This window comes from Sorex araneus, chromosome 1, assembly GCF_027595985.1.
Source record: "Sorex araneus isolate mSorAra2 chromosome 1, mSorAra2.pri, whole genome shotgun sequence".
Classification (NCBI taxonomy): Eukaryota; Metazoa; Chordata; class Mammalia; order Eulipotyphla; family Soricidae; genus Sorex; species Sorex araneus.
This window is the reverse complement of record NC_073302.1, coordinates 406,806,029-406,831,624: the sequence shown is the minus strand read 5'-3', so window position 1 is coordinate 406,831,624 and position 25,596 is coordinate 406,806,029. Positions and strand designations below refer to the sequence as shown.

The window sequence follows — 25,596 nt, the reverse complement described above, 5'->3', positions numbered from 1 at the left end:
GTTAGATGGGTGATATCTTTGAATGTCACAAATTTTTTAATTTTAAAAAGGTATCACAAAATGAAAGTAAAAAAAATTGACTAAACTTGGGGAAAACAGAAAATTTAAGTCTAATCTGTAACAGTACTAATCTCTCCAGTACCATAACTTTTGAAATGTTGTAGGAAAAGAATTATAACTTCCTTTGCTTGATGAGATGTTTGCAAGTTTAAAAGGAAAAAAAAGTGCATTCATTGACTAGTAGACTGAGTTCTTCTTCTTCTTTTTTTTTTTTTGGTTGTTGTTCTATTTCTCTGGTGGTCCTTAAAAATAAATAAATAAAATCCCTTGTTACTTAACCAAGGATCTAGTTCATTGGAGTGAAAAAGGATGACACTGCCGAAAAACACAATCTAGGTCCCTTAATCCTGCCTCTTTTGATCTCAAAAGGTGGTAACATTCAGTTCGGAGCTCACTCATCTGAAAATTGCATCACATTATCTCCGAGTTATTTAAGAAGCCAGTTCTGTTTGGTTTCAGGCATTTTCACCTGCTAAAAGCAAGCAAAGGTCTTCCACTTATCACAAGCTGTCCAAGAAAGCAAAATGATTGAACCCATTGGGAACCAGTACATCGTGTCCAGGCCAGTGTATTCTGCAAATGCCTTTGAGGAAGATCATAAAAAGAAATACAGACATCACAAGACATTTCTGGATCATCTCAAAACGTGTTGTAGGTAAGATCCTTTTTAAGATACTGGCATGAAGAATAAATGAAGCACTTTCTTCTAAATTTCCAAACTTCCGAAGTTCTCTGTCTGCCTCTACCCCACAGTCTTTGGCATTTTTTTCTCCTTTGGTTTCTAAACTTCCTACTCCCTGCCAAGTTGGAAAGTTCATTTCTAAAATGAACACCACCTCAGTTCTCAACACAGTGTTTTTCTATCAGAGGATTGATAGATAAGGACAGAAGAAAATTCTTCATCGGAAAGTTCTACAGTTCAAGCTGTGGATGACAAACAAGCTCTATTTTGTTAAAGAAAAACATTTTTTTTTTGGCTGTTATCTTTCTTTCTCTCATATCTGTGCAGTTTACTCTTGGCTCTGTGTTCAGGGGTCACTCCTGGCAGAGCTGGGGACCCTATGCAGTCAGTAGTCCTGAGAATCAAACTAGCACCAGTTGCATGCAAAGTCAGCACCTTAACCCTTGTGATATCTGTCCTGTTCCATGAATTTCCTTTTTTTTTTCTTTATGAATTTTCTTTTTAAAAAAGTCCTTTGACTCAGCCAGGGATAAGGATATGAGTACTACCAAGAAAGTTCATGGAAGTACTAGCTTATTCTTTAATACACAGTCTTCCTTGCTAATTTTCCATCTAATTAATTTTCCTACAGTTAAATACTAAACTTATATTTTTCATGGTGAAGCAAGATAGTTTCTATTGCACAAAGTTTGCATTGAAAGAGGTAAGGAGATAGAGAGAAGTATGTGTTCATGAGAGAACATGCTTCTTGAAAGTGGAAAAAGCAAAGTTACACAGTGACAAGCAAGAAAGATATGTGTTCAAGGAGAATACAGGCTTGAAGAGCAAGGCACTACACTTAATTTTTATTTAAACTGACTGACCTGTACTTTCAATATTTCCAGCTGTTCCACAAAAAAGGCCAAGAGAATTGCCCTTTCTTTGTTCCCGATAGCATCTTGGTTACCATCATACCAGGTGAAAGAATGGCTACTTAGTGATATTGTTTCTGGAATCAGCACTGGACTAGTGGCTGTACTACAAGGTAATTTTTTTTTAAAGATATGATTTTCTTACTGTAAAGTTCAAACTTTCAGTGTGTATATTTAACAAAATTGTACAACCATCACTATAATGAATGTCCATAACAATTCTACCACATCGCCCCAACCATCTTTCTCATAGGCAGTCACTTTTCACTTCACAGCATTTTAAGTAGATTTGTCTCTCCCAGGTATTTCATAGGATATGTGTGCTTGTGTTTGGTTCCTTTCATTTTGCATAATGTTTTCAGGATTTATGTTGCTTGTGGATAAGTAATATTCTACTGTATGGATATGACTCATTTTATCTGTCAGTTCATCTGTCAATGGACATCTGGGCTGTCCATTTCCACTTTGTGGTTATTATTAGTTATGCTATCATGAATATTTGTATATAATATTTTTGCGGAAACACATTTCAGTGCTCTTGGGTATGTATATCAGAGTACACTTGTTCTATTTGGCGGGCCTCTAGAGATGTATGGGGATTCACATTTCTTTACAAACTTATGAACACTTGGGATTGCCTGCCTTTTTTATTTTAGCTTCTCAGTGAGTGTGGTTAAATTATGATTTTGATTTGTACTTTCCTAATGATTAATGATGTTGATCATCTATATGTTTGTTTACTGGCTCTTTCTAGATATAGTTAGGGAGATATATGTAGATATTTGTAAGTATGCAAATATTTAAATATATTATTTACATATATCTCTAGTTACATAAATATTTATTTATATATCTAGAGATGTGTACAGATCTCTAGATATATAAAGAGAAATGTTTAAATATTTTTGGAAAATGTATATTAAAATATTTCTGCACACTTAAAAATTAGTTTTTTAAATTTTCGATTTTCAGAGGGTAGTCATAATTCCTGGATGTTATATCATATCCAATACATGGCTACATATGTATGTGTATATATATATATGTATGTGTGTATACATATATATGTACATTGAAATAATCTCTCCCATTCTGTGGAATGCCATTTCACTTTTTAATAATATTTTTCAAAGCGTACACTTTAAATTTTTAATTAAGTCTATTATTTCTGTTTTAGTTTGATTATTTATGCCATAGAATCTAAGAATTTGAATCATTGCTTCATGTCAAGATACAAAGATTTACCTATTTTCTAGGAGATAATTCCTTTAGCTCTTAATACTTACATTTTTGGTACATTTAAATTAATAAAGTAACTTATTTTTAAGGTCTATTTTTAAACACTTATAAAAAGAATAAGAAACATTACAGTCCCCTTAATAGGCAAAAAGATTCCTGATATTTGTGTATTTACAGGTTTGGCATATGCCCTGCTGGTCAACATCCCTCCAAGCTATGGACTGTATGCAGCTTTTTTCCCAATTATAGTCTATTTTTTCTTGGGCACTTCTAGACATATATCTGTAGGTAAGTGAATTCCTGGGCTAATTGACATTCAAGTTACTTTTTCTTTATTAATTCCTTTATCCACATATTGTATAAATTCCAAATTGTGCCTAACCCAGGAGAAAAGCAAGTTTCTTGTAAGAATTAAAATGGGCTGGAGGGAGGAGGGTTGAGCTATAGGTGGTTGCATTTTTATATAATGTATTGCAGTTTAAAGACAATCGTACCTTAAGGGAACCTATATATTGACCACAATTCACCCTCTGTTAATTAGGTCCATTTCCAGTTCTGAGTATGATGGTAGGAGCTGTAGTGATGAGATTAGTCCCAGAAGAGAATATGAATGCTCTGAACTCTAATAGCTCAATGAGCAATAATTCATCACTAGATGAGCAGAGGGTGATGGTGGCTGCATCAGTCACAGTCCTTTCTGGAATCATGCAGGTAAGCACTTGCTTATGCAGTCTACCTTCTGCAATCTACCTGTCCTAATACACATCTCTCTGGGTTGTATCCTTCCTGTCCTCCCTCCTCAATCCTTCCCTTCGGTGATCCAGAGAAAGAACTTAAGGTAATTCACCTTAAGCAGAAAGAGAAGAGCAGATCCATGTTGCAAAGATGAATGAGTATGAGGCTGAAAGAGAAGTCATTGTTACGGCCTCGGACATGACTCAGTGGGAGAGCACTTGCCTTGCAAGTGTGGGGCTCTGAGTTCAACTCCTGAAGAACGTTGGGGAGAGGAGGGAGGGGAAGAGAGGAGATTTCATTTCTACTATGACCATAAAAATAGAAGTAAATATGGAAACAGGAAGGCGTCTGTGGGTGGGGAGCGAAATGTTTTATCCATTAAAGTACCTGGAATAAATACAGTCACTAAATGTAGGTCTATGTGAGCAATAGTGACACCAGAAGCTGGGAACACTCTTTCTAGTTCCTCTCGGACTGTAATCTAGTTGGAAGGGATTTGGGCCGGGCACTTTGAATTGTTTCTATCAAAGATTAGAGGAAAGTTGAAGAGGATTTGGAGGGGCTGAATACCTCGTTTTAAAGTACATTCCTGACACAATTGTTGAATAGTGCAAATGTGTCACAGACTCCTCAAGATGTTGCAAGTGTTTATCATTAGGGATCCTTTAAAAAGAAAAAAAAGGAATACAAAAATTCAGTGGTGTGTTTGACTGACCAATAATGACTAACCAATCTTTCTAATACATTTCTGAATCTAGTACCTTTGTATGTTCACAGCTCTGGCTGCATTCCAGAGACATGAGTAGAAAGACAGGTCAGGGGTCCAAGAAAAGGAAGATCTAACCACTCATCTTATTGCAAAATTCCAGTGTGTTGAGGAAATGAACCACTGCAGCCAAGTTAAAACCAATCACCGCTTATGTTCAAGACTGTTACATATTGCTCAAGACAGTCAAGTAACTTGTTTGAGAAAATGTCAATGGCTGTGGTGTGTTCACCCAGACAGATGACCACAGCTAGAAAATATAACCTGAGAATTTTTGAGGGTTGATGCTAATAAGATTCTCCTGCAAAGACTTATGAGTGAGTCTTCTAAATATTACTATTGTTTCTTGAAGGTGTACTAGACACATGTTATTTGAACCCCATTTAAGATTTCAGCTTGAGAGAAAGTAGAGGAAAGTAAAAGGGGTAAGGGACACAGAGGTCATCCCGGATACTGGGACGTTTGCTTTTTCAAATCATATATATATGTGGGTCAAACTACATTTACATTTTGAATTCTTTGAAAGACAAATTTTCAGTTGCTGGGATATGTTGCTAATCTACACCAACAAGACCCTTTGCTTCTCACTTTCCAGTTGCTCATGGGGTGTCTGCAGATTGGATTTGTGTCAGTCTATTTATCGGAGTCCTTAATCAGTGGTTTCACCACTGCTGCCGCTATCCATGTTCTAGTTTCCCAGCTCAAATTTATGTTGCAGCTGACAGTCCCGGCACATACGGATCCATTTTCACTCTTTAAAGTAAGTTATTCCACCCAAAAGGAGAGAGAGAGAGAGAGAGAGAGAGAGAGAGAGAGAGAGAGAGAGAGAGAGAGAGAGAGAGAGAGCAAAAGGGAATGCCCTGCCACAGAAGCAGGGTGGGGTGGGGGAAAACGGTGGGGTGGTGGGAGGGATACGGGGGTCGTTGGTGGTGGAGAATGGGCACTGGTGGAGGGATGGGCACTATCAGTGTATGACTGAAAGACTGAAACGTAAGCACAAAAGTGTGTAAGTCTATAACTGTACCTCATGGTGATTCATTAAGAATAAAAAATTTTAAAAACAAAGTAGGTTCTTCCTTTGGATATATTGGAATATTTGAATATTGAAATACATGAAGTTTATTCTCATGTTTCTAGGACGATTTTCCTTTAATGCTTTTGCCCAGCATTTACCTGAAATTTCTAAGAAATCAGTGAATATGTCATTTGTTCACATTAAGAAAAAGTTAGAAGCAAAAAGAAAAATACTGAAACTCAAATACAGCTCCCATACAGATAAGGCACTGTAGCACTGTCGCATTGTCATCCCGTTGTTCATTGATTTGAGTGGGCACCAGTAACGTCTCCATTGTGAGACTTGTTACTATTTTTGGCTATTGAATACGCCACGGGTAGCTTGCCTGGAGCAAGCTACAGATAAGGCAAAGAATAAAAATTAAGTGCCACCTCTCTAAGACTTGACTTGAGATTTACTTGGTTTTGAGTCATTCCCAGAGGTGCTCAGGGGTTACTCCTGGCTCTGCACTCAGGAATTATTCCTGGCGGTGCTCTGGGTGCCATATGGGATGGCAGGGATTGAACACAGGTTGGCCACGTGCAAGGTATTGCCCTACCCGTTATCATCTCATCCCCAACTTGAAAATCTTTTAAAGAAAAAATACTCAAGTATATTATTAAATGTTTTAGTACCTTATTCCAATTTTTTCTTTCAAAATAAGATTTTGAGAGAAATTTTGAGTTAGAATGCTCCTGTATTCTTTTGAAAAGGAATCTTCTTCTAGAAGTGAAGTCCTTCTATGCCTTGCAGGCATTCCTATACATATTGGCTAAAGGAAATTTACCAATACAAAATAGGACAGTGCCTCTCTCCCACTCCAGGGAATATTCTATAGAATAGTGGTCTTAGCCTTATTTTATTTATTTATTAGTAGGGGGAAGGGGCCTATGCTCAGCAGAGCTCAGGGGCTATTCCCGCCTCTGTGGTCAAGAGTGACCTCTGTCAGTGCTCCGGGGACTGTAGTGATGCCTGGGATTTGGACCAATGTCTTAGCAGTTGCAACTGCATATAAGGCAAGTGCCTTGTTTCCTGTACTATCTCTCCTGCCTCTTCTTTTATATCAGCCCAGTTTTTCAGAATCTGAGACAGAACTTGCCTTAAATTGGAACCAACACACACAATTCTGTTCAGACTGTTTTGTAAGCAGAATGATACGAGCCTTGTTTGGACCTGCTCTATCCTAGACAGACTGACCTGAAAATCAGCTGTTTCAAGAATGCATAGTGCACTGGTAGCCAGGAAACCATTTGACAAATGATAATCACCTCATCAGTCAAGAGGTATAAGGGGTCTTGATCTTTAAATGACCAGGATTGGGGCTGGAGCGATAGCACAGAGAGTGGGGCTTGCACGCGGCCTTGCACGCGGCCAACCCAGGTTCAATTCCCAGCATCCCATATGGTCCCTTGAGCACCGCCAGGAGTAATTCCTGAGTGTAGATCCAGAAGTAACCCCTGTGCATCTTCAAGTGTGACCCCAAAAAAATAAAATAAAATAAATGGCCAGGATTTAAAGTGACATATTAAGGGAGTGCGGAGCAATAGTCCAGCAAATAAAGTATTTGCCTTGCATGTGGCCAACCAGGGTTCAATCTCCAGAATTCCATATGGTCCCCTGAGTCCACCAGGAGTGATCCCCAAGCACAGAACTAGGAGTAACCCCTGACCGCTGCCAAACATGGCCCCAAATCAAACAAAACAAAAGGACACAGCAAGAAAGAAAAACTGTCAGGGATCCCGCTTGCTCTTTCAACTGGTGTTCTTCCTTGTAGACAAACCTTACTTGCTTTCCTCTCTGTTTCTTTGATTTCTTATTTCACTCTGGAGAAGCCTGTGTTCTCTTTTAAACATGTACTTCTCTCTCTCTCACTCTCTCTCTCTCTCTCCCTTCACATCTTTCAAAATAAGTTTCAATTTAAAATTTTTTGCTTAGCAAAGCGGGTAGGGCATTTGCCTTGCACGCGGCTGACCCAGGTTCGATTCCCAGCATCCCATATGGTCCCCCGAGGAGGAGTAATTCCTGAATGTAGAGCCAGGAGTAACCCCCGTGCATCACTGGGTGTGACCCGAAAAGCAAAAAGAAAGAAAAAACAAACCAACACAAAAAAAACCCAAAAAGAAATAAAGGACTGGAGCATATACTTATAAAAAAATTGCTTAAAAAATTATCAGGGATCCAAGGTTATTCCCTGGACAGAATAGTAATGATGGTGAACATTTAAAAGATGGCTGAAAGAAAGTTAAGAGCTAAGGAGACTACATGAAAAGTATCCAAAGAAAATTTAACACTACTATTTTAATAAGATGAGGTCCATTGATGTTACTGTTGTTGGGTCAACTTTGGCTGAGAGTGTAGAAAGGTCGGATTACAGCTGAATCTCACTAAGACAATGTTCATGAAAAATGAACTAGTCCCTGACCTTCCATTTGCTCTCAATGGAACAAACATCTCCGAATGCAGCAGCTATGTGTACCTGGGTCGAGAACTCAACATGAGGAATGACTTGGCACCAGAACTGTACAGGAGGAAGAGAGCAGTGTGGAATGCCTTCAAGAGCATCGAAGAAGTGGTTAAGAGGACGAAGAACCTTTGGCTCCGGGCACATCTTTTCGACTCCACCGGTCTTCCTGCACTAACATACGCCTCAGAGACCTGGGCCCTAAGCAAACAGGATGAGAACACTATTCGGGTATCCCAAAGAGGAATGGAAAGAGCTATGCCTGGAGTATCATGTCTTACTCAAGTGAGAGAAGGGATCTGGAGTTCCGACGTCCGTCGACGATCAAGAATCAGGGACACTGTCTCGTTTGTCAAGACATCAAAAATCAGATGTGCCCGACATGTAATGCGATTCAGAGACGACCGCTGAACTAGAGCTGTTACCAACTGGATTGCATGGGACGTCAAAAGACCACGTGGCCACCCACCAACGAGATTGTCAGACTTCTTTGTCAAAACTGTGAGTGAACGGTTTGAGGCTCTTCCTGTTCCTGGGGCGAGCAGATATCATTGGGCTACACTAACACGCAACCGGGACAAATGGAGACGTTACTGGTGCCCACTCGAGAAAATTGAGGATCAATAGGATGACAAGTGATACAAGTGATACTTAATAAGATGCACAGAAAAATCCCCAAAGCCTCCCTAAACCAGCATGGTGCCTGTGCTGTACCAGCCTGCCCTTCTCTCCTCTCCATGCTTATCTCTATAATTACACTTTCCCAATTGACATGTGCAGAATTGGGAATTACTGTCAATCTTTTTGTTGTAATAATTATTTGGAAATAATTGCTTTGTATCCAGATCATACATTAACAGAGAATGTGGGTGAGATTTGTTTTTATTATTACAGGTACTAATTTCCATATTCACACAAATAGAGAAGACTAATATCGCAGACCTTGTGACATCCTTGATTATCCTGATAATTGTATTTGTGGTTAAAGAAATCAATCAGCGCTACAAAGCCAAACTTCCAGTGCCCATCCCAATTGAACTCTTCATGGTAACTGATCTTTTTAAGACTTTGTTCATATCAGCCTAGGGTTTTTATATTGAAAGCTCTTCATTGTCTGTAGATGAGAGATTTTAGTGGCTTGGATGCTATCTCTGCTGAGCATCGTGCTTAGTATGGTTTTCTCTTCATTCAATGTTACCTTTTATGGTTTTGAGTTCATTCTCTTTTTTTTTTTTTTTGGTTTTGAGTTCATTCTTTCCACATAAGGTAAGATTCAGTAAGTTCAGTAAGCAATATCTCTGAACTCTTGTAATGAGAGATTCATTGGAATTAGAGCTGTGGTTCTCAATACTGGTGCAAATTAAAACTGCATCCAGACTTGTATTTAGAGGGTAGGGGGATTGGGCCATAGCTGGCAGTGCTCAGGGCTTACTTTTGGCTTCATGCTTAGCGATTATTTTTGGTGGTGCTTGGGGGACCATATGTGGTGCTGGGGAATCCAACCCAGGTGACTCTTGTGCAGGGCAAGTGTTTTCCCCACTATGCTTACTGCCTCTCCAGACCCAAGACCCCTCTTTAATTTGGAAAGTGAGAGGGTTTCTTGGAGCATTTCTCTTTGAATATGATATTACTGATTATATCCAGAAGTGCTAAGCAGCTACTCCTGGCTGTGTCCAGGGATCACTCCGAGTGGTGCTCAAAGAACCATGCAATGCCAGGAACTGAATCTAGACCTCCTGCATGCAAAGTATGCACACTAGCCCTTTGAGTTATCTCCCCATTCTGAGAAAAGTATTATTTAGTATGTCCAGGTTTGGGGGCTGTGGGCAAGGGGTGGTGAAAAAGGGGGTGTTTTCCCTCTTTTTCTTCGAAGCAAGATTCTTGGTTGTAGCTCACATTTCTAACTTGGACAATTTTGCAATTTCACAGACTGTAATTGCAACAGGTGTATCCTATGGCTTTGACTTCCAAAACAGGTTTAAAGTGGCTGTGGTTGGGGAGATGCCAAGTGGGTAAGTGAATCTTGGGGAGGGGGGTCATCTCCAAGTATCAATTAGAGAGCAAGCAGAAATTACAGAAGGCAACAGGAAAAAATGCACCGAACATTAAACCAAGATCAGAACCCACCCCAATCCCACAAAAACTCACTGCTCCACCAAGAAAGAGCCACAAAGGGCTATACGCCAGGGTCCCCAGTTTCTAATAGCAATGAATTTCTTCTGTGGAAGAACTCACTAATCAGATGAGCAGATACCCATATGCAAGTAAAAGCAGAGTAGTAAAGGTAGAAAAATTAACAAGTTAAACCTCCTCCTCTAATTAAAAAAGAAAAAGAAGAGGAACCAGATGTAACCAGATTTCCTTGTCCATAAATTACTATAAACAAAATGTAGTGTTTTGTTTGAGGTTATTGGAGCCAAGTTTTGACAGTTCAAAAGAGACATTGAAGAACTACCTACACGCTCCGATTAAGCATTCCAGATAGGCACTCGCTGTCCTTTCTCATGAACCAATTCAAAACAAAGTCAGAACAAATGTTGCCCCACGCAAAAGACAGGCTCAGCTTGGAGGAAGAATTCGAAAATGGTTCTATTGTATTAACTGGATTAAGAAAGGGAATGCAGGGATCACTGAAAAAAGGAAAGAAAATACAAGGAATATATTCAGTGAGATTCTATATTAGTAGCTAGTAGGAGGGACTTCATACTCATGGTGGGATTGTTGTTGCAACATTGTATCCCTAAAACTCTGTAAAGAATTTACTTGGAGTCAGTAGCACAACAGGTAAGGTACTTCCTTGTCTGCAACTCATGCAGTTTCAATCCCCTGCACCCAGTATGGTCCTCGGAGCCTGCCATAATGATTCTTGAGCTCAGGGCTAGGAGTAAGCCCTGAACATTGCTCAATATAGCCCCAAAACAAAACAAAAAGTAACTTTGTAAATCATGGTACTGTAATTTTAAGAGGAACAAAATAGCTAATAGACACTGTACTTTTTAGAGTATATTTATGCATTCTTTATTCCATTTGACCCTTCCACAAAAATTGTGAATTAAATAAGAATGAATATCATGTTCAGTTACAAATGAGAACATTAACTCAGAGAGGGTAAGGGGCAGAGCCAAGAACTGAATCCAGGTTTTCAGACTGTACAACTCCATCACATACCACTCTGTCCACGGTGTTTAGAGACTGGAATAACAAAAAAATGTAGGTGTCTGATTTCAAATTTTAAGAAATCCACGTGAATGTTTTAATTTATGATGACTATGAAATGAGAGCCATTCTTTATAATCAGAGCTCAAAATTTATTAACATTGATATCTGCAAAACACAAATAGCAATTAAGAAACAATTTAATCCAGTGACCCTCTTCCAATACATTTTAGATCAGGAACAATATTTGAAGGAACTGAGCATCTAAATTGGCGTTGAGGGCTGGAGAGATAGCACAGCGGATAGGGTGTTAGCCTTGCACACGGCCAACCCGGGTTTGATTCCCAGCATCCCATATGGTCCCCTGAGCATCGCCAGGGGTAATTCCTGAGTGCAGAGCCAGGAGTGACCCCTGTGCATCACCGGGTGTGACCCCCAAAAAAAGCAAAAACATAAATAAATAAAAATTGGTGTTGAGAATAAGATACTTGATTTTCTGTTTGGGGAAATGTAATTAGATCTTTTAGCTGCTCTAGGTTTATAAGATAAAAGCACAGAATTGTACTTCATAAGTTGAAATTTTTCTGGTACTGTATCACTTTAAATTGAAACTTTCCGTCTTCATCTGGGATACAGTTACTGAGCAGTTATTTGGAGTGCAGGGCAAAGTCCAGTGCTCATCTGTTGGCTAGGGATTTTCCATTCAGATTTTTGTTAGCAATGGAGGAAACTTCCTTACTTTCCTTGTCTCAGAATCATGTTTGTTCCAGGAACCCTCATTTAGGGATAACTATTGCAGGCATTGTGGGTGATGCTTTGAAATCTAATGTAACAATGCAAGTGGAATATAAGATATTTTGCATCAAGCTTATGGGGACATGCAAACATTAGAATACAGTAAACTATTAAAATCATTAAATCTGGAGCTGGAGTGATAGCACAGCGGGTAGGGCGTTTGCCTTGCACGCGGCCGACCCGGGTTCGATTCCCAGCATCCCATATGGTGCCCTGAGCACCGCCAGGAGTAATTCCTGAGTGCAAAAGCCAGGAGTAACCCCTGAGCATAGCCGGGTGTGACCCAAAAAGAAAAAAAATAAATAAAAAATAAAATCATTAAATCTACCATTATCATTGGACTGAGTTTACAAGTCTTTTATCAAATTCAGAAAGCCTCACTTTTCAACAATAAGGCAATTAATTTTGGGGCTGGAGAGATAGTACAGCGGGTATGTCATTTGCCTTACACGCGGCTGACCTGGGTTCGATTCCCAGCATCCCATATGGTCCCCTGAGCACCACCAGGAGGAATTCCTGAGTGCATGAGCCAGGAGTAACCCCTGTGCATCGCTGGGTGTGACCCAAAAAGCAAAAAAAAAAAAAAAGGCAATTAATTTCAAAGTTTTCAGTGGTACTGAATTCTTGTTAATCTTACTCTAAATTGAGGCACAACTCAGCTTAACTCACATCTATTTGGGCTTTTTTTCCCTGCCCAACAAATATGACCACCTGATAATTAGCACAAAGAATGTTCAGCCCTAGTCATGGTCTGATGAACAACCTCAGTTCTTACTCAGTGTCTGAGTAAAGAGTCAGGGATTGACAAAGAACTATCAAGAGCCAGGTAATCACAGAGAATTTATTTTAACCCTGGTGCTCAGGGAAGGAAAAACGTGGATAAGAGTAGGTGATTTAGGTAGAGGAAACAGAAAATTAGATGTTTTCAAGGTAAGCAAAAGGGTATGATACCTTTAAGAAACAAACTAAAAAACCTTGCCCAAAGCTCTGAGCTCTGTATAATGATGTGAGAAAAAACTTTGGGCAATGATGGTGATTAGGTAGGAGAGGGGGCAGGGGGTACATCAGAGCCTTACGAATGATAATAGTAGATTTACTTCAGATTTTTCCTGAAAGCTAATTGAATCATTAAAGATTCATAAGCAGCCTAGTGAGACCTGATTTATTTCAATTTTAGATTTAAGGCTCCTGTCCCACCCAACATACAATATTTCCAAGAAACTATTGGAGATAGCTTCACCATTGCAATTGTTGGCTTCGCCGTGGCCTTTTCAGTTGCCAGCGTCTATTCCCTAAAATATGATTATCCCATTGATGGAAATCAGGTAAGTGTACAACCTACCCTGACTCTCATGAGCAAACTTTAACTAAGATTTTGTGTGCACACCATCAATAGTGCCACTTTCTCGGGAAGATTCTTTCTTCTTCTCCCTTTAGGAATTAATAGCCTTTGGAGTGAGTAATGTGTTCACTGGATCCTTCCAAGGATTTGCTGCCAGCACTGCCCTCTCCAGATCAGGAGTTCAGGAAAGCACAGGAGGCAAAACACAGGTATTTCAGGATTTTGGCTTCAGGGTTATCCTGACCTTAGTCACAGGGGTCTGGGGCAAGGGAAAGTTGCATTTGCAATGAAAACATTTTTATTCTCACAGATTGCGGGAATTCTCTCTGCTATCATTGTGCTGATTGTCATTGTGGCCATTGGATTCCTTCTAGAGCCACTGCAAAAGGTAACCCGTGTCTCTTCTGGATACCAACTCTCTTTTGGGGGATGAACCTGGTTATTAAAAACTGTAACCATAAATTAAAGTAGGGGAGATGGGACTGGAGAGATATTACAGTGGATAAGGCACTTTCCTTGTACCCAGCCTACCTGGGTTCAGTCCTCAGCACTATATGTAAAGTCCCCTAAGCACTGCCAGGAGTGGTCCCTAACACAGAGCCAGGAGGAAGCCCTATGCACAACCAGGTGTGGCCTCCAAAACAAAAATAAATAAAAAGTAATAAATAAATAAGGGAAAATTCAGTAACTACAAACTCTCAAGCACTCTTCTTAGCCAATATTTTATGAGTCAAAAAAAATGTTATTTTTTCCTTTAATTTTTCTCCTGGCAGCATTTTATGAATGTTAGGAATGCAGATGCCCAAATCACCTTATCTCCTCTATCCTCCACATGTTTGTGACTCCAAAAGTTTAGGCAGGAAGGTACTCTGGCTCTGCAGCTTCAATAAGGATTGGCTAAAGTGAAGATTTTCTTAAAGGTTAGGTCATCCAGCCACTATCTAACTTCAGAGAATGGTGCTACCAGCCACCAACCTGTCTTCGGACTACACCCAGCAGCTGCCAATGTTTGGTTTGACTCCAAGTCTAAAGCTGTCTGAATGCAGGTGGGAGCATCCAGAACAGAACTTCACACCTGCACCCTCACGCTCCTCTGTCCCTCTCCCCTGTACTTTCATTTTTGAGGTTTGATCTAATGTTCTATAAACTGCCTCAGTATCCAGATTGAATAAAATAAATAGTAAACCTTGGGGAACAGCATCTCTGAGCAATCAGATAATGGTAACTACATTGTTCTTTGTGGTATTAATATGATTTTCACACAGTACATGGACTGTAGTGTCCTATGGGACCTAGTTCTAATCCTGACTCACTCACTTGTTATCTGGGTGCTTAGGGGAAAATTATTTCACCTATCAGTAAAACCATTTGTAAAAAGGAAGGGATATAGTATTCAACTCAGAGTTACTGACAATACTCCATTGCAATAACGTACATAAAGTCCTTAGCCCCAGGTGTGGCACACAATAAATACTCAGTGAATAATTAATTTTATTGTTGTTCAACACACCTCCAGTAACACTTATAACTACAAAGGCTATCAAGATAGGACATAGCCCACAAGTGTCTGACAGTTGATCCAGGTCTTTTTCCCTTTTGATTGGTAGCTGTAAAGTAAATTTAATGCCAGTTTGCTGGACTCTCAGAGTGGTCAGATCTGTTCTCAGTCACCACAGAGTACTATTTGTCAAAAGGAAGCATTCTCCATAGACAAAGCTGATTTCTGAAAGACTGGTATAAAATCATCAAGAAGTCACCACCAATGAAATAGAAGGCTGTGTGTGTCAATAATAATAAATGCACACCACTTCCAGTCATATATAGAGATTCTAGAGTACACTCAAATAGAACATCTTACAACTGGGATTGGGGTTTTACAACAATTATTATTTCTTTGGGACATTTGGGGTGTTGTTTTGGGGGTTGGTTTTGGTTTGGGGCCCACATCCAGCAGTACTCAGGGATTGTACCTGGCTGTGCACTCAGAGATCATTTCTCGTAGTGCTCAGGGGACCATATGGGATGCTGGGGATTGAACCTAGGCAGTCCACATGTAAGGTAAGTGCCCTACTGGCTGTACCCACTCCTCTGGACCCATTTCTGTGTTAAATTTCATTAAAATGAAAGCTTACTTTGATATTCAGCATTTTTCACCATAAATATCATAGTTCCTGCAAGAAAAATTGTCTCATTTTGATGTGTGCAGAATTAGAAACCTGAAAGTTGCTATACCTACGTTGAGTTTAACACCCAGACCACTCTTATTGTATCCACTAATCAATGGTAGTAGATCAACTAGTATTTCTTAAAAGATGTCATGTGACTGAGAGGTTAATTCTAGCTTGAGAAATATTCATTTATTATCTCATTCACTTATTCATTTAGAAAATTAAAATTAAAAATAACAAAAAAATTAAAAATAAAATGATTATTAAAATAAATGAAATGTTCAATGCAAATTTTATTATATACAATTTATTTTATCTACAATAAATATTATTAATATTTTGTTGTAGTTCTATAAAATAGATAAAATAATCAAGATTAATAAATAAATAAATACTTGCCGACTAAACATTAGTAAATATTAAGTACTGCATGTACTTGTTCATAATAGAGACATTACTGGTGCCCGCTTGAGCAAATTGATGAACAACGGGAGGACAGTGCTACAGTGCTACAGTGCTACATGTTTTTGCCATGATAAATACTGGGAATATATCTAGCTTGGTATAAGGAAGGTGGTCTATTCTTTCCTAAAGAGTTGGCCTTAAATCTTTGTTAACTTGTCTGTGTCCTTTAGCTTCCTTTTACATTAAGGAATGCTTGCTGATCATTACAAGGGTTTGAATTTTGTTTCCAGGACAGAAATTTCCTTAAATTATTATTTTTTAAAATTTCATACGTTTGTCCTGAATGTTGTTGAATTTTTTTAAACAAACAAAAATGGCCCTACTTCTCACCTCCAATAAATAGACACATGCTCGATTATTTCTCATCAGGAAGAATTTATTTTAGTCATAGATCTTAAAATCCACCTTTCTCTATTCCAAGATATGGGTTAGTAACTGTCATCAGATCTTCTATGGGGGTCGTGGCTCTGGCTCCGAGAGAGAGCACTGTCCTTATACCTGTGAGATCTCGGTTCCATCCTTGGTACCACAGGTGTTTTTTTTTTTTTAAACTACCACAAAACAAAATCTGGGTGACAGATGCTCAATGGCGTAACCACACATAGTCGTTTAGCACCTCTTACTGTAGTGGGGCGGGGTGTGGGGGGGGGACAAAGTCATTCCTGAGGACAGGTCAGAGTCCCCGGTCTCGTGTATCTCACTTGGCATTGCACACCGGAAAAGGGAGTATCCTTTTATCAGCTTTGGGGCCCTTTGAAGGACTCGCTTATCTACAACCCTCACCTTTGCTTCTCTGTGATTTATGTAGTTATCTGAAAGTACGTCTGCTTTTCATGTTTTTACAGTCTGTCTTGGCAGCTTTAGCACTTGGAAACCTAAAGGGAATGCTGATGCAGTTCACTGAAGTACGAAGATTATGGCGAAAGGATAAGTATGATTGTGTAAGTAGAGGCAAAATAACTTTAATTTTATTTGCCATCTTTAAACTGCATACTTCAACAACGGTCTTCTGGAGTTCTACACTTTTTTTTTAATTTTTATTTTTTATTTATTGAATCATCATGAGAACAGTTAGTTTAAGTCTTGGTCATATAATGATCAAACACCCATCCCTTCACCAGTGCACATTTTCCACCACCAAGAACCCCAGTATACCCTCCCTCTCATCCTTCCCCCCTGCCTGTGTGGCAGACGATTTCCACTTTACTCTCTCTCTACTTTGATTACACTCAAAATTTCAACAAGAGACCCACCATTATTATTTGGAATTTCCCTCAATAATCAGACCTGCCGAAAAGGCATCATTATCATTAGATAATTTGTTTTCTATTGCTGATTATGAAGAGCATATGATGTTACAGCCACATGATTTTGGATTCCTGATATTTTAGTAATAAGTTGGAGCTGTTCGTGGGCGGCAACTCGGGGCCTTGACCGGGCAGGGAGAAGGGTCAGTCCCACCCTTCATTTCGTGAGGCCCCAAGTGTCTCGTCGCTGCAGTCTCATACCTGGCTGTCCAATAGGCTCTGAAAGATGGCGGCCACCGCACCACCTGGTGGGGGGGGAAGGTGGAAGGGACAAACAACCTTTCCCCACCCAGGGTGGCATGGCGCCGTAGTTTAATGCACAGTCCAGTTGCACTTTTGCCAAAAGCCGCTGGGTTCCGAGATTGGTTTGTGTGCGTCTGGGATCATGGCTGTTCAGGAGCACGAGGAGTAGTTCATGGGCCTGGAGTTCTACTTTTAAAAAATGAGCTACTTGCATGTAGGATATGTAGCATGAAATGCTAGCAGAGGACTTCTTAAATCTGATATAAAAAGTCTTGCCATGCTAAATGGCACAGAAATTTTCTGAATTTTAGGGTCTGAATAGCTACTGTTCTGATGATATCACATGTTCGCCTCCAGAGAATCTGGGAAATTTAAATTCTAGTATTTTAGAAATACTCTATAAGAGCAACTCTTGCTCTCAGCATGCCTTGCTATGACAGAGTCCAGAACTACATGAGGATCAAAGTATGGCATACAAATGCTTAACAGACTCTACTATAGTTTGCAAGCATAGAGTAATACTTGGCTTTACTTTCATTCTTGATTGGTAATCATTGGTAGTTTTAGCAAGTGTTTTGGTATGCTAAGATTTGTCTAGAGATAGTAGCCGTAAATTAAATCATCAGGCCAGAGGAGGACAGGTCCAGAGAACTGTGGTGGAAAGATATTGGAACTTTAGTGGTCGTTGTGGTATGATAACACATTACTTTAAAGAGATATGGGATTGTATAGATACAGATAGAGAGAGTTGTGTAAAGTAATGTGATCTCAATCTAACAAAAAATGTTTTAGCATAAATTATATCAGCTAAGAGAGATTGGTGGAATGAAGAAATGGTCTGGAAGTTACATAAAGGCACTGGTGAAGGGTCTTGAACATTTTTGTGGTGGAGAAAGAAAGAAAGAAAGAAAGAAAGAAAGAAAGAAAGAAAGAAAGAAAGAAAGAAAGAAAGAAAGAAGAAAGAAAGAAAGAAAGAAAGAAAGAAAGAAAGGAAGGAAGAAAGAAAGAAAGAAAGAAAGAAAGAAAGAAAGAAGAAAGAAAGAAAGAAAGAAAGAAAGAAAGAAAGAAAGAGAGAAAGAAAAGAAAGAGAGAAAGAAAGAGAGAAAGAAAGAAAGAGAGAAAAGAAAGAAAGAAGAAAGAAAGAAAGAAAGAAGAAGAAAGAAAGAAAGAAAGAAAGAAAGAAAGAAAGAAAGAAGAAGAAAGAAGGAAGAAAAAAGAGAGAAAGAAAGAGAGAGAAAGAGAAAGAAAGAAAGAAAGAAAGAAAGAAAAGAAAGAAAGAAAGAAAGAAAGAAAGAAAGAAAGAAAAAGAGAGAGAAAGAAAGAGAGAGAGAGAAGAAAAAGAAAGAGAGAGAGAAAGAAAGAAAGGAAGGAAGGAAGAAAGAAAGGAAGGAAGGAAGGAAGGAAGGAAGAAAGAAAGAAAGAAAGAAAGAAAGAAAGAAAGAAAGAAGAAAGAAAGAAAGAAAGAAAGAAAGAAAGGGAGGGAGGGAGGGAGGGAGGGAGGAAAAAGAAATGAATTCTATCAATTTATTTTCTGATTGTAACCAATAATTACTGGTATGGGAATAGAAATAGGTACACTTTCCCTGGGTTTAATTAAATAAAAATAATTTTTTAAAACCCACATATTTACTTGTTTTGTTGGTTTGGAACTCACATATACAGAAATACTTTCTCCTTTCTCCTGTACATTTCCAACCTCTACTCTTAGCACTAGAAGTTCATGCTTTCTCAGAGCTCTAGACTAAGGCACTGTCCTTTAGTCATCGGAAGTCATAACATAGGTGTTGTCTTCTTCTTCCAGCTAATTTGGATCGTGAGTTTCATCTTCGCCACCGTCCTGGGACTCGGCTTAGGCCTGGCAGCTAGTGTGGCATTTCAGCTCCTCACCATCATATTCAGGACCCAATTGTGAGTTCTCATGTTGTTCTACATCCTGGCACACGTTATCCTACCCAACTCTAAAGAAGGAAAAAAGGAAAAAAAGGGGGTCACTTGTTAAGCAAGAAGTAGTTGAATTGACAAGAATGTGCTTTTACCAGCCTTGTATTCTCTTGCCCAGCAATTTACTGCCTTGAGGAGAGGGAGGAAGGAAGGAAGGAAGGGAGGGAGGAGGGAGGGAGGGAGGAAGGAAGGAAGGAAGGAAGGAAGGAAGGAAGGAAGAAGGAAGGAAGGAAGGAAGGAAGGAAGGAAGGAAGGAAGGAAGGAAGGAAGGAAGGACCTTTTGCCCCATACTCACTACCATAGTGACAAGGTCTCTCTGCCTCTGACCCCATCCCCAACCCCTAGCTCTGCCCCTTGTGAAACCATGACCAGAATTGTCCAAAAGGACCTCAGTACAGATTCCACCACCTACTTGAGCTGCTCTCTGTTTTGACACCAATTTTGGGGGGGGGGGGAACACCCTTATAAATCTAGAGTCTATTTATGCATCTGACAACTAGAAGTAATTATATTCCGAGTGAGCTTAATATCTTTGCTTAGACTTATTAAACCTGGGAATGTGTTATCCAAGATGATGACAGTTAGCGTGTAGAGAGAAAGATGGGCGCTCTTCAAAGATTCGACTCTCACCTTAAATAACAGAGAACTGCGTGACATTCCATGAAAACTACTTAGGATTCTTGGGGTCTTTCTTAAAATTACATTTTGTATTGGGATATTATGATTTATAGTCGCTACATTAATTAAAATATTAATGCTCTAAGCATCTATTACTACTGCACCACACTCCCTACTTTAGTGACAAGGTCTCTCTGCCTCTGACCCCAGCCCTGCCCCTTGTCAAACTCCATTCTATAGGAGGAATCTCAGTTTCCATTGGCCATTGTCACTCCTTAGCTTTGTTTCTTTATACGCTACAGGAGTGAGGTTATCTGGTGTTTACCTTTCTCCTTCTGACTCACTATGTTTAACTTGTTAGCCTCCTGTTTCATCCAAGTTGTAGCGTTCCAACAAGATTTCATCTTTTCTCATAGCTGAGTAGTATTCGATTTTGTACAAATGCTGTAATTTTTGCAGCAATAAATTTTGTATGAAAATATCTCTTTAAAAAATGTTTTCTGTGTTTTTAGGATAGATATTACAGAGAGGAAGGTTGGGGTCGTACAAAAGGGTTTTTTTTTTTGTACTTTTGTTTTGTTATGGGGCCACACCTGATGGTACTAGAGGCTACTCTCAGTGCAATGCTCTGGGGTTGCTCCCTTCGAGGTGGTGCTCAAGGGACCATCCAGTGCCACAGCCCAAATCCAGGGATCCCATATGTGAGTGTATACTCCAGCCTTTGAGCTATCTCCCCATCCAGAATTTCTATTTTTTTTTTGAGATGTCTCTCTGCCATTTCTATAAAGGCTGAACCAGATGACAGTTTTACCATACGTGAGTAAGGGTTCCTTTAGCAAGTTGCCTTTTAACTTTAATTGTAATATCTTCACAGTGCAGAAACTTAAAAATAAAAAATTGGACCACACCTAGCTGTGCGCAGGGCTTACTCCAGGCTCGTGTTCAGGACTCACTCCTGGCAGTATTCAGGCAACCATATGTAGACCATGTGTGGGGGAAATCAAACCCAGTTCAGCTATGTGCAAGGCAAACAGCTAGAATATCTCTCCAACCTCTAAAAAATGTTCTTTTTGCTTTATTTTTGTTTCTTATAAGGTTTTTGTTTTGTTTTCTGAGATGGCTATTTGTCTGTTTCTTTCTCTTGTTTTGTTTTGTTTTCTTTTTGAGAGGGGAAGGTCACACCTGGTGATGCTAAGGACTTAATCCTGGCTCTGTGCTCAGGGATTATTACTCCTGGTGGTCCTATGGGACTAGCTGCGTACTTGAATTTGAACTGGGGTCATCAGCATGCAAGGCAAATGCCTTAACCTCTGTATTATCTTTCCAGCACTGCAGTGCAGAAACTTTTTAGTTAGTCCATTGATTTATTGGTAGCTTTGTTTTCTTTGCCAGTGAAGTTGAATTGACCTCCATGAAGCCAATATAATGACAAGTTCTGTCTATGCTTTTCTTAATGTATTTTATGGATATGAATTTAATATCAAGGTCATTAATCCATTTAAATTAACCTTATTATATGCTTTGTGATAGTCAATTTAATTTCTTGCTTATGGATAAACCATTCTCCTGGCATTGTTTGTTGAAGAGTCTTTCCTTCCTCCACCTAATGTACCTATCTCCTTTATTTAAAATTAACTATCCACATATCTGAGGGCTTATTTCTGGGAACTTGATACTATATCATTGGCTTATGATCTCATAGTCTACTTTTATTCCATACAGTTTTGATTACTGTATCACTGTCATTCCGTTGTTCGTTGATTTACTCGAGTGGGCACGAGTAATATCTCTATTACACTCAGCCCTGAGGTTTTAGCAGCTTCTCCTTACTCGTCTTTCCCAATGATTGGAGGTTCTTTCAGGGTCAGGGGAATGAGACCTATTGTTACCGTTTTTGGCATATCTACTGTGTGGCGGGATACTCTCAGTAGCTTGCCGGGCTCTCCGAGAGGTATGTATATATCTGTTACTGTATTTTGGATATAAATACTATAGGTTTATAATATAATTTTAAGTCAGGAAATGCAATACTTACCATCTTTTTCTCAGAATTGCTATTCAGAGAGTTTTATGGTTCCATGCAAATTTCAACATTATTTATTCTATGTCCTAGAAAAATTCTATCAGAGTTTGATAAAGATTGCATTGAACTGATACAGCCATTGGGGAGGATGGTTTTTTCTGTTTGTTTGATGGACTATACCTGTTGGTTCTTGGAGCTTGCTCTTGTCTCTGTACTCAGGGATCACTCCTAGACATTTTGGGGTACCATATAGTGTGCTAGGAACAGAACCCAAGTCTGTCACATTCAAGGCAACCACCTTATCCACTGCAGGTCATTTTTAATAATGTTAATTCTTCCAATACAGAAAAACATTTTTCAATTTCCTTGTGTCTTCTATTATAGAAGTCTTCTATTATAGTAATGAAATATAGCTTTCAATCACTAAGTCTTCTGTCTCCTTTGCCAAGTTTATTCTTGGTTACTTGATTTGGAAGGGGGAGTTCTCCCAAGTAATGCACAAGAAAACTGAAGTTGCTTCTGGCTATTCTCAGCCAAACAGGTCAGTGTTTCAGCACAAGGGCTCCAGGAAGTGCTTGGCCTTATGATGGCAGGATTATATGGGCCACACTTGGGGTGCATGGGGACCTCAGGGGCTGCACTTTATGACTGAACCAATGTCAGCTGTATACAAAGCAAGAGCCTTGATCCTCTGTACTATCTCTCTGGCCCCTGATTGATTTATTTTTTCATGACTGTAAATGGGATCTAAAATTTTTCTTCCCCTTCTGCATTACTGCACATAAAAATGAAAGGTTTTTCTGTGTTTTAATTTTGTAGACTGCCACTTGGCTGTATAGATTTATTTTCAATTTTTTGGTGGACTCTGGGGATTTCTACATAAAATATGTCATTTTGAATAATGATGGTTTGAGTCTTCCTTCCTTCCTTCCTTCCTTCCTTCCTTCCTTCCTTCCTTCCTTCCTTCCTTCCTTCCTTCCTTCCTTCCTTCCTTCCTTCCTTCCCTTCCTTCCTTCCTCCCTCCCTTCCTCCCTTCCTTCCTTCCTTCCTTCCTTCCTCTCTTTCTTCTCTCTTTCTTTCTTTCTCTTTTCTCTTTCTTTCTTTCTTTCTTTCTTTCTTTCTTTCTTTCTTTCTTTCTTTCTTTCTTTCTTTCTTTCTTTCTTTCTTTCTTTCTTTCTTTCTTTCTTTCTTCCTTCCTTCCTTCCTTCCTTCCTTCCTTCCTCTCTCTCTCTCTTTCTTTCTTTCTTTCTCTCTCTCTCTCTTTCTTTCTTTTTCTTTCTCTCTTTCTTTCTTTTTGTTACTTTTGGGGTGGGGAGGCAGACACACCTGGCTGTGCTCAGGGATTCCTTCGGACTCTGAAATCCATAGTCCTGATGGTGCTCAGGACACAATATGTGCTGCTGGGAATCAAACCCAGACACATACTTGACAACCACCTTACCCATTGCACTCTCTCTCCAGACCTGACTTCTTTTCTGATGTAAATCTCTTTCTCTTTTTTGCCTAAGTGCTGTATGTAAGACTTCCTATATCATATTGAATAATAATGTTAAGAGTGAATTGCTATGTTTTATGACTCATCTTAGAGAAAAGACTTCCAGTTTTCTGCCATTTTATATATTAGTAACTAGGGATCGCTATATATGGACCTTATTATATTGTGATATATTTCTTCCATCCCCACTTATGATAAAATCTCAAAAAATGGTTTTTGAGGTTTTATCTTAGTAGGTACTGAATCTTGTCAAAAACTTTACCTGCACCTATAGATATGAGCATATGGTTTTTATGTTTCCTTTTATTGATGTGGTATATCACATGAGTTGACTCCCTTATATTGGAACAAGCTTGCATACCTGGGACAAATCACATTTAATTATAAAGTATGATCTTTGCAGTATATTACTAATTCAGTTTACAAAAAATTTGTTGAGGGCTTATGTATCTACATTCTTTAGGAGTATTGGTCTATAATTTTCTTTTTTAGTGATGTGTGCTCGCTTTTTGTAGCAAGATAATGTTAGTCTTATCTAAACTATTAGTTCAAGGTTTCTGGATTCTTGTTTATTTGGTTTTTGGCAGAGTTTGAGAAAGATATGTAGTAGGTCCTCTTTGAAGACTTGGAAGAATTCATTAGTGAGCTTGTATAAACCGGAGTTCTTGTTTTAGAAGACACTTGATTACTGTTTTGATTTCTGTACTAGTTAGTCTGTTCAGGTTTTCTACTTCCTCCTAATTCAGCCTAAGCAGGGTGGTAAGATCCTAAAAACATATCCATTTCTACTGGTTCTCCAATTTTGTGGCATAAATTTGTTGCTAGTAATATAGTATCTTTTGTATCTCCAAAGTTTCTATTGTAACTTCTTCCCTTTCATTTTTGACCCTATTTATTAATTTGGATCTTTTATTCTTGGCGAGTCTAGCTAAGTGTTTACCAATTTTATATATTTTTTTAAAAGAGAATTTGATTCCATCAAATTTTTTCATCTTTATCACTGATTTATACTTTAATTTTTGTTGCTTTGCTCCTTATTTTGTGCTTCTTTTTCTAGTTTCTTGAGATGTGAAGTTAGGTAATTTATTTGAGTCCCTTTTTGCTTCCTGATATAAGCTTGCATTTCTATTCATTTCTCTTAGTATAGCTTTTTCTGTATACTATATTTTCTGGAGGTTTGTGTCTTCATTCTCATTAGTTTCTAGGAATACTTTTAATATTTGGTTTCTTCATTGGTTGTCTAATATGTTATTTAGTTTATAAGTGTTAAATTTTTTCCAACTTTTAAAAAATTATTTTTTTATAAAGTTGTTCACAATAATTTATTACATTCAATTTTCCAACATCAATCTTACCATCATTACACCTTCCCACCACCATTATTTCAAACTTTCTAACAACCACCCAAACTTGCCCCAATAGCAGACCCTAAATAATTTATTTTGTGTGGCTTATTAAGAATAATTCTCTAAAAATGATCAAAAAGCTTTCCTTAAAAGAAAGTGTGTGAATATTGTTGTATCTCATCCTGGAGCCATTAAACCCTTCTACAAGAGATTACTAATACGTTGTTACAGGTTAAGCCTTGCATGCTAATGTTTTTTAATTAGCATTAGCATGAGATTGGTTGCCTTCTACTTTACATCTTCTTCAATGTGTGCTACACCTGGTACATCAGTGGTATAGTATATGAGATGTGGCTTCAGGAATTCTAAAAATTTAAATATGATGATACAGTTAGTATTAAATATTTAACTGAATAGTGACTTTGGTGTCTGGAGGCATCCTGTAGCTTGTTGATCTCTTCTGATATTTATTTATGAGTCTCTGGATCATGGCTAGTTTATGAGCTTATATGGCACCAGATGCAGTTTGTGGACATGACTGCCAGGTTCCTGGAAAAACAGGAAGATGGGGGGAGGTCACCCATCCCCCACTGAGATCCTGACTAGTTCTGTCACAAAATTCATATCCCTGAGTTTTTCACAGATTCATTCATGGATGAGGCTTGTCCAAGCCTGTGGAGATTGGCCATGATCACAGCAGCAATTGGATTCTGGAGGTTTTCGATTGCTGGGGCTCTGTTTGGGTGGGTTTTCCCCAACTTTTTCCCTGTGGTTTGTTTCTGCCTTTGT

General features: G+C 38.8%; 1 protein-coding gene across 1 annotated transcript in view; it reads left to right on the top strand.

The window, feature by feature from the left end:
* The first annotated feature begins 584 nt into the window (after positions 1-584).
* SLC26A3 (solute carrier family 26 member 3) overlaps positions 585-25,596 on the top strand; it is a 38,228-nt gene continuing 13,216 nt past the window's right edge. The window contains exons 1-12 of the mRNA XM_055123843.1: positions 585-715; positions 1,627-1,766; positions 3,070-3,180; positions 3,434-3,603; positions 4,989-5,153; positions 8,803-8,955; positions 9,838-9,920; positions 13,037-13,184; positions 13,297-13,410; positions 13,512-13,589; positions 16,680-16,775; positions 19,186-19,292. Coding sequence (XP_054979818.1) covers positions 585-715; positions 1,627-1,766; positions 3,070-3,180; positions 3,434-3,603; positions 4,989-5,153; positions 8,803-8,955; positions 9,838-9,920; positions 13,037-13,184; positions 13,297-13,410; positions 13,512-13,589; positions 16,680-16,775; positions 19,186-19,292 — 1,496 coding nt within the window. The remainder of the gene's footprint in view (positions 716-1,626; positions 1,767-3,069; positions 3,181-3,433; positions 3,604-4,988; positions 5,154-8,802; positions 8,956-9,837; positions 9,921-13,036; positions 13,185-13,296; positions 13,411-13,511; positions 13,590-16,679; positions 16,776-19,185; positions 19,293-25,596) is intronic.